Here is a 9,490-nt window from a genome sequence, read left to right as displayed (position 1 = left end):
CTACTGGCTCATCTGGTAAATACAGTTATAAATGCATGCACCCTACATGGATGTACAGGATGAATGTCCTGTTCAATGCTAATTAAGAATGTGCATTTTGCATAAAAATAAAATTTAAATATAGCACCTAATGTACAGATTTGTGGAGACTTTGCTGAAGACAATGCAATACCATAGGACAGAAACAAGGACAAACTGAAGCTGCTGCCAGCTGATGCATATATATATATATATATATATATATATATATATATATATGTGTGTGTGTGTGTGTGTGTGTGTGTGTGTGTGTGTGTGTGTGTGTGTATAAATATATATATATGTGTGTATGTATCTATATAAGTAAATTAAAAATAAATATGGTGGCCTTGCTGAAGACAAGCTGCAGCAGATATTGTAACATTTGTCATGCTGAAGTCCAGTAAATCTGTACTTTGTTTCTCATCAGAGTGACTGAGTACCAAGAAACTCTTGTGGTCAGATGACACAAGTGTGTGATCTCCTAAAAAAGCATCACTGCTGTCAAGGGGGATTTCACACCTATTCATAGGTTAGGATAAATGCTCAGGCCAAATTTCCCAATTCTTCTACAAGCCGGTGTGCCTCATGCAGCACACGTGTACAAAATATGCAGAGTTTGATGTGAGTTTTCTGGAACTGAGCTTTGTGTAAGCAGCAGCTATTTGGATAAATTCCAGACCTTGCACCTCCAAAATATAGGACCACTTGTGTGTGCTCATAAATTTCCTTATGCTTGAGAATTTGCTGGTTTAAATTATGCTCTGAGATCTTTTCTTGTAATCAATGAGCAAAAAAACGTGCAGTAGAATGCTCTGACAAACTTAAAGATTTCACTGTGCCTGCAACAGTGAATTACCCCCAAAAAGACTTGGATCTTGATCAACAAATATTTCACTCAAGTTGAGTCAGTGCAGTTGAGTTTATAATGATAATTTTCAACAGCATTGCATTTTTAGCTAGTAACACTTGTTTAGTACTACGACTCTAGTCTCCCCTTCACACTAACTGTGGGGTATTAAGGACTTGGTGAAAAATCTTTGCAGCTTGGGCCAAAGTGGTTGGCAGTCTGCTGGCAGAGATGTACACGTTGTCTTATCAGAAAATTGAATATAAATAGAAATACAAGGGTTGTGACCTTGCAGCTGTACAGAAGAAGGAGTGAAGGACAGCAGAGTTGAGAAGCCAGCACGGAAACCCCTGAGAGGAGAGGTGTTGCTGGAGATGGAGGATGTGGGGGAAGAGAAGATTAACCAAGGTGGTGAGTAGTGGGGGGAGAGCTAAGAAATTCTTTGAACACAGTGACTGGCAGCTTGATTTGTTCATGAGATAAGAGATGAGCTCTCAGAGGGGCACAGAGAAGGAGCAATTTGATCAAATACACAGATAAGGGGATTCACAACTGCACTGCATTTGGTGCAAACATGGCATGATGTGACACCATGGCTGGCAGGAAAGGGCTGTGAGGGACCAGGTAAAACAGGGAAGAGAGAAACAAGGAGAAATTGAGAATAAAGATTGATACAACACATGCAGAAAGACGCACAAAAAATACAAATATAACTGCAAGAAAATAATGACAGATTTTGGCCCGGAGTATAAGAGCTAGCAGGATTGAGCAGGAGAGATCAGCCACTCTCAGAATTCCATGGCTTTTAGTGAAGGTGGGCTAGCTAAGAGAGTAAACAGGGAAAATATGAATGACCCTAAACAAGGAAACAAGTCAACATGGTCAGATTTGGTTAAACATGGGATTTGATACAAACGTGGATTTCATATAAACATGGGTGTTGGTTTCAGTGAGAGCTCACTAGCTCTCTTTCAGTGAGAGCTGCTAACTAGTTCTGTTTTGCAATAGCTTTATCAACTGATAACTCTGCTGAACTGGGGAAGAAAGCAGTGGCTGATGTATCTTTGTATCACTCTTGCCTGAGATGCACCCCTTCATTTTTCTTTTTTCACTGTAATTCCAACCCCTTTCATAGCAAGCTCATAGATGCTTGAGTAGCAAGCCAAAACCAGAAAGGAATGCCAAGTCTAAAGAATGTATAGCCAGGTTGACACATATGAACAAAAAACATATGGTTTAAGAATTGTATTTATATTTAACTGTAAATTTAGAAGAGAATTTCAAAGATCATTATTTCCTGACCATTTTTGACTAACATTCTTTGTTCCTTTCAAGACATAAATCATTTGTCATTATCCATCTGAGTGAATAAGGGTTATAACCCTTTTAAAGAAAGCCTCAAGCATTGAAGTGCTTCAGGACCCTTCTACAGTTGAGAAGGATATATAAATATATATAGATATATATAGGTAGAAATGCACCACTTGCCTAGGACCAAGTTGGCTGCAGAGCTGGAATATGTGAGGCTCTCTGCAGAGCTCTACACACAAACTACTGAAAGGGCACCTCAGGAGGGCTGGAATACCCCACTGACACGAGTCCCTCATTACCTCATTTCTGGAACCTGACCTTGTAGCATGGTGCACTTTTACAATGAACACTCCTTTCAAGGATTTTGGCAGCACTTGATATTTCAAAGTAGAGAAATTCTGTATCCTTTGTAGAACAGAATTAAACATAACTGTCCTGAATATCTTAAAACCACTGTAAGACTAAACTTCATGATGAGGGGTGATGAATTTTTTAGGTATTCTACATCTCCTCTGCTTCAGTGCTTTTATAAAGCTTGCTACCATGTATCCTTCAACATGTTTCTGTCCATATGCAGGAAAATCTGAAATATTTTAAATGATTCAGATTGAAGTTTGAGCTGCTGTGCTGGGCAAGTTGAGGTTGTAGATAAAGTTCTTATCAACTGTAACCTCAGTGCACTTCTTTATTTTTGTCAATCACCTTTTTTCTTTCCTTGCTACCTCCTGCAAACTGCTTTATTTCTGACTTAAAAAAAAATATGTTATTTTATGGATTGGATTTTTTTCATGGGGGTTTTACCCAGATTATGTAGCTCTCACTTTGATTACTGCAGACTGAAAATCTCCCCACCCGCACATCCTGCTCTGATACCAAGGTTTATGCCCTGAAGGCGGCAGAGAAATTCATGAAGTTAAATATAGGTAATTTTTGTTTCTGTAAAAAAAACAGTCCGGAAGGCTGCAGCTCTCTCTTCACTCCCATAAATTGACCTATATCCTTCTATCATGTGCAATATTTGGGTCAGGTTTGCTGCCTGGATGCCAGCTCTTCCTTTACACCAGCTGCTTAATATGATGATTATTACTCAACTTCTAAACTTCCATAATTTGAACCATTTTGTTACTTAGCTTAGAGTGTGAGAAACTCTTATTTAGGTTACTCAGCTGTTCTGCTTCTTTAGCAGTTCATTATCACCCAAATAAAAATGGCTCCAGTGGACTCAAAGCACAAGACAGAAAGCTGCAGAAAAAGGGAAGAATTAGCCTGGTCTTTATGAGCCAGCTGCATCCAGCTTTCCTCGAGATCTTACAAGTGCACCTTTGAATCCCCTCACACTGCCCCAGTGACCCAGGGAGTTGTAGAAGCAGAGCAAGATCCTCCTATGAACTGTTCGGGAGCCCTGGGAAAGGGGATGCCTTGTTCTGAGCATCTGCTGGGAGGATGTAGTGAATTATCCATCATTTGTGAAGTAACTCCCAGGACTGGCAGTAACATAGAGAACATGTTTTATACTGGAGAACGTGCACAGGGTGAGGACAGGCTCTCCTGTGATGAAGGGACAATTAATCCTTTCCTCAGCTGTTTTCTCTTAGGCAAAAATGCAGAAAGGAAAGCCCTGTTTCATGGGGGTCATACCCAAACTGGGATTTTGTTCCAGCTCCTTTTATCAGGGCCTGGCTATCGTGGGTCCTGTCTGCTTCTGTCTCCCTCTGAAGCAAAAGGTGGAACTTGCACTGCTGACAGAATGTGCTGCAGATCCCAGGGCTGACCCTGGCAATACGGCACGTTTGCCATGCCCAGGTCACTGGTTCTGGACAGGAATTAATTCCTCATGCAGATGCATTTTTTTCAGACATGTTCATTTACATGTTTGAATAAGCAGTTACAATGGGCAAGTGAGCAAGAAAACACCCAGCATTAATGTCTGGCTTAGAAATCAGGCTGGGGGGCTGCTTCCAGAGACAATACTATGACTGTGAACATAGGAAGGAGTGCTGGGTGATTCCATCAAATCATGCCTGGATTTTGAGCCCTATCAGTTTCCTAATAGTACTGAGATGCCTGTTTTATTGCTAAATAACTATGAAAGCTCTGTTTGGAGCTTTGAATCTGTTTGATTCCATCAAAACATGCCTGGATTTTGAGCCCTATCAGTTTCCTAATAGTACTGAGATACCTGTTTTATTGCTAAATAACTATGAAAGCTCTGTTTGGAGCTTTGAATCTGTTTGATAACAGGCTGCAGAGCAAGAAACAGTTCAGCTGTCATGCGCTGCACTGTGTTGTGCCCCAGTTTTCACATGATGGGGACATTAAACTCCTTTCCTACATTAGCAGGTGTGCCAGTAGGCTGCAGCTGATATTTTAGTCTGAGGAGTCATGAAGAAAAGGTTGCACAGCACTGCCCTGCAAATTCATTCACTCCCAAAGCCACAGCGGGAGACAGGGAGATGGGAATTAACCACAGCAGATGGAGACATAAAGCTTGGTTAAGTCTCCTTCACCCCCAACAGGCTCCTTTTCTCTCGCCCTCCTCCCTGGTATATCCTCCAAGAAAGCCTGTAACAATCACCAAAAAAGGAAATTCCTGAGCTCATTGCTTAACCAGGCTATAAGATACAACCCTAACCAACGCCCAACAAGAGACTGGAACGGAGTTTGACTTTGTGGTTGTTTTTCAGACAACATGAGAAAAACACATATTTATTTATTTATTTATTTATTATTTAGAGTGCAATAGCAGCAAGAAATGAAAGAAATCTGTCGTAGCGCAGAAGAGAGCAGCACTGTTCTAAGAGCATGCTTAAAAATGGGGTTTATATTTACTGTGCTTGTACAATGTTTGGATTCCAGTTCTGCTAAAATAACGGCATACTGCAATGGCACACGCTGTACACACTGCTGCTGAATGAACAGAACTGGAGTGCTTCCTACTGAAACATGCCAATTTGCATAAAATTAGTTATGAAGGAAATGAAAATAAACTTAACCAAAGCTGTAAATTAAGATGTTGAGTCTTTGAGGCAGAGAATATCATGGTACTGCTTCACCATCTGCTGAAGGAGTGTCCAAGTTCATTCCCACAAGTTGGAGATGATGTAGGAATTGTGCCTCATTACCAGTGGTGGCCTTGTCCTGGATAGTGCCCTCATTTCAGAAAAGAGCTGGAATGGAGCAGGAAGCACACTGTAGAGTGCTCCACTTGACATTCCCCGTCATCCTTAACTTCTCATTTAGAAGCACTGTGAGGAGCAGCATCAGCAGCTCCCCGTGGGCTGGAAAGGGTCATCCATGGGTCTTCTGAGAAGCAGCCCTGCCACCAAGAACAAGATGGATGTTATATCCCCTCTGTCTTGGCCACCGTCATAGAGAAAATGAGTCAAGCACATCACAGAGATTGAGGTAAAACAAGAGCTTGGCTATCTCTGCCTGCTCCTGTTTGAAATCACAGCATTTTACATCCTTGCTGCATGGTCCACTGAGTGCAAGGCACCAGAGAATCAAGCTCAGCTCCCGTAAAAAGAATGTGAAATCAAAGTCTGGAAAGTCCAATAAAACCAAAGGTGTGCTGGTACCTCCTACTACACGTGTTATCTCACACATCTCTGGAGGCAATGATTTTTATTCCTTCCCTGCCTTTCCGAGTATGATGTAACAAGAAGACTTGAGACAAGATAAGAGCTTTCTGTCACAGAAATGGAGAGGACAATTCCCCACCCCATGTTCCCAACTTTCTGCTTTCCTTCTGCCTATGCACGCTCCTCTCTCGAAAGCTCTCCCTGATGCTCACAGAACACACAGAACAGCATGTAAACTCATTAGAAAAGCTGAAAACTTAACAAAAAAACCCTGCAGTGATGTTTTTATGGGGTTTGGGGCGGCATCAGTTTGCTTTGCAATCCAGTGCCCGATGGTGGTGGCACTAGCAGTGAAAAGAAAAGGCTGCACAGCCAGTGAGGGGCTGGGGGAGCAAGGAGGGAAGAAAGGAGAGAGGGATGAAGAAGCAGGAATAGGGGTGAAGGAATTGAGATCACCTTCTCCAAAGCAAAAATGTTTTAGTTGCAGCATGTACCTGCATCCTTGTCTGAATTCAGGAAATTGCTTACAAATAAAAACAAATCAGCCTATTTTGCAGCCAGGCTTGTACTCACTGTAAATTGTAAAGTGTCGTTCAGTTTGGAATATTTAAATATTCAACTCATTGTAAATTGTAAAGTGTAGCTTAGTTTGGAATATATAAATATTCAGATATTCTGTGCATCACTTCAGGCTTTCTCATCAAATAAATCTAACGATTCTGGATCTTCTTGCATGTTGTTAGAAATAATTAACAGGATCCAAAGTAATTATCATTCGATTGATTTTTTTTTAGTAAATGATCGATCTGGAAGAGTGAATCTGTAAATGACACTGCGTGTGCGGCGATGGGTCCCTGTCACCAAGGCCATTGCTGCCATCTGCTGAGAGAGAACGGCACAGAATCGGCCAAGTATCGAGAAATCCCTCCTTGTTCAGAGAGAAAATCCTGCAGAAGCGATGCCAGCAAGGCCAGCTCCACCTGACCCGGTGAAAAACTTTCATCCTCCATGGTAACTCCAACTCCCCCTGGAAGAAAACGGAAAGAAAAGCAACGGAGCCCAACTGTTTGTCAGAGTTATGGACAGATTTAGCGTATTCTGCTGCCGGAAGGCTGCAAACACTTCCCAGGGGGACCTCAGAGGTCTTTTCCAACCTAACTGATTTTGTGATTTCTGTGCTTTCTGTGATTCCTGGGATGCTGCGCCTCCCTGACGAGCGCTGTCCCCGCTGTCCCAGCACCCCGAGAGACGCCGGGCTAGGACCCGCCTCACAGCGGCTGGTGGCGAGGGAGCCTCGCACCCTGAGGGGCCACGGAGCCCTGAGGGGACACACACCACTGAGGGGGGTCTCAGAACACTGAGGGGCCACAGCACACTGAGGGGCCATAGAACCTTGAGGGGTCACACAACCCTGAGGGAACACACACCACTGAGGGGTCACACACCACTGAGGGGTCTCAGAACACTGAGGGACCAAGGAACCCTGAGGGGCTACGGAATCCTGAGGGGCCACACACCACTGAGGGGTCACACACCACTGAGGAGCCCCCAAACCATCAGGACGGAGCAGCCCCGCCCCGCCCCGCCATAACGGCAGCCACCCCCCGGCTGGCCCCGCCCCCGAGCGAGCTGAGTGGAGGAGTGCCTGACTGCTCTGCGCGACAGCCAATCAGAGCGCGGCACAGCGAGGCCGCCAACCAATAGGAGGCGAGAGCAGAGGGCGGCCGGGCGGAAGCGGCTGCGGCGGCGCTGAGGAAGCGCGGCGGGCGGAGCGCGCAGGTGAGGGCGGGAGGGCCGGCGGGGCCTCAGAGGGGTCCGTGCTCTCCGCGCTCTCCGCCGGGATGTGGTTTCGGCTCTTGTTTCTTCACCACTGACTCGGCGAGTCCCGCCGCGGAGTTTGGGCCTCCCCAGAGCCCGGCTCGGCGCAGGGCGGCGGGTGTGGGCCCTGCCTGGTTTCTCTCGAGCGCGCGGGTGAAGAGGGGAGGCCGCAGGAGGAGCGGCTGAGGGCACTTGGCCTGGTCAGCCTGGAGAAGGGCAGACTGAGGGGAATCTCACCGCGGGCTGCAGTTTCCCCTCGAGGAGCAGCGCCCATCTCTGCCCTCTGTGACCAGTGACAGGGCCCGAGGGAACGGCTGGAGCTGTGCCAGGAGAGGGTTAGGTGAATATTAGGAAAAAGTTCTTTCTCCAGGAGGTAGTTGGGCACTGAACAGGTTCCCCAGGCTCTTCTTGGTGACAGCCTCAAGCCTGAAAGAGTTCAAGAAGCCTTTGGGACATGCTGTCAGGCACGGTGGGGGGATTATTGGGGTGTCCTGTGCAGATCCTTGTGTCTTCCTTCCAGCTTGGGATATTCTGTGATTCTGGGGGGTTTGCCTGCCAGGCCTCATCTAGGGAAGGGGATCACCCCTGTCCCTTTGGCTGCCCAGTTTACAGACTGGTCTTTCATAATTGGGGACATAAGTGTTCTATGTGCTTCTAGTACAGGTGATCTTGCTATAAGTAAACCTTAGTGAAAAGGTAACATGGATTTGCCAGGAGTTTCCTGTATTCTGCACATGGATTTGTCTCCTCTGGCTCATTTTCTCCCTGCCACCTCCCATATTTTGTCTTTGTTTACATTTCCATTATAACCTTGTGACACAAATTGTTAACATTTGCTTCTTGGGTCATTCCCTAGGAATTTCATCCGTCAAAAATGGGTGAACCTCAGCAAGTGAGTGCCCTTCCTCCACCTCCAATGCAATATATCAAAGAATACACTGATGAAAATATCCGTAAAGGGCTGGCTCCAAAGCCACCTCCGCCTGTGAAGGACAGCTACATGATGTTTGGGAACCAGTTCCAGTGTGATGATCTGATCATTCGGCCCCTGGAGAGCCAGGGTATTGAGCGGCTGCATCCTATGCAGTTTGATCACAAGAAGGAGTTAAGGAAACTCAACATGTCTATCCTGGTCAACTTCCTGGACCTCTTGGACATCTTGATAAGGAGTCCAGGGAGTATAAAGCGAGAGGAGAAACTGGAAGACTTGAAACTGCTTTTTGTCCACGTGCATCACCTTATAAACGAGTACCGGCCTCACCAGGCCAGGGAGACGCTGCGGGTCATGATGGAGGTGCAGAAACGGCAGCGCCTGGAGACGGCCGAGCGCTTCCAGAAGCACCTGGAGAGAGTGGTGGAGATGATCCAGAACTGCCTGGCTTCCCTGCCCGATGATCTGCCTCACACAGAGGGGGGACTGAGGGTCAGCGTGGAGCCCGTGGATGCTGATGATGGCAGCGGCTGCGCTGGGCAGAGCGAAAAGCAGAGGGAGCGTTCTGGTGGCAAGAGAGATCAGGTTTTGGACAAGGATGCGGCAATGTGCAGCATTATTGATGAAATGACATGAAGCAAACAGCTGGTTTTGTTAATGCAGCACAGTGAGAGACAGAAGGGGTTCTGAGGATGCATGTTGTATTTTGTTTTGCTGTTGTACAAGCAGACAAAGTGTTTGTTGTGCACCTGTTGGAGGTTGTGAGTGACTGGGCAGATGAAAATGTTCAAAGTTTTGTGGTTTTTTGGTAAAAAGGAAAAAGTCTAATTTTTGGTAAATGTGTTGTGTGAGATGGTAGGCACGGATTAAAGTTGGCTTTTCCTGTTGTACTTTCATTTGTCACTTGCTGCTTGTTTTGGGTATGCCATTCTATAATTCTATATGGTGAGTCAAGAAGAAATTCCTACAGAAGTGGTGTTT

The 9,490-nt window shown here is 45.5% G+C and overlaps 1 protein-coding gene across 1 annotated transcript; it reads left to right on the top strand.

The window, feature by feature from the left end:
- Positions 1-7,525: 7,525 nt before the first annotated feature.
- On the top strand, positions 7,526-9,397 carry MED7 (mediator complex subunit 7). The gene is made up of 2 exons (XM_038150073.1): positions 7,526-7,918; positions 8,435-9,397. Exon 2 carries the CDS (start codon positions 8,453-8,455, stop codon positions 9,143-9,145), a length of 693 nt encoding a protein of 230 aa, XP_038006001.1. The 5' UTR covers positions 7,526-7,918; positions 8,435-8,452; the 3' UTR covers positions 9,146-9,397.
- Positions 9,398-9,490: the final 93 nt, after the last annotated feature.

The sequence above is a fragment of the Motacilla alba genome, chromosome 13 (genome assembly GCF_015832195.1).
Source record: "Motacilla alba alba isolate MOTALB_02 chromosome 13, Motacilla_alba_V1.0_pri, whole genome shotgun sequence".
Classification (NCBI taxonomy): Eukaryota; Metazoa; Chordata; class Aves; order Passeriformes; family Motacillidae; genus Motacilla; species Motacilla alba.
Note: the sequence above shows the minus strand (reverse complement) of the source record. Positions and strands in the feature narration are given on the sequence as shown.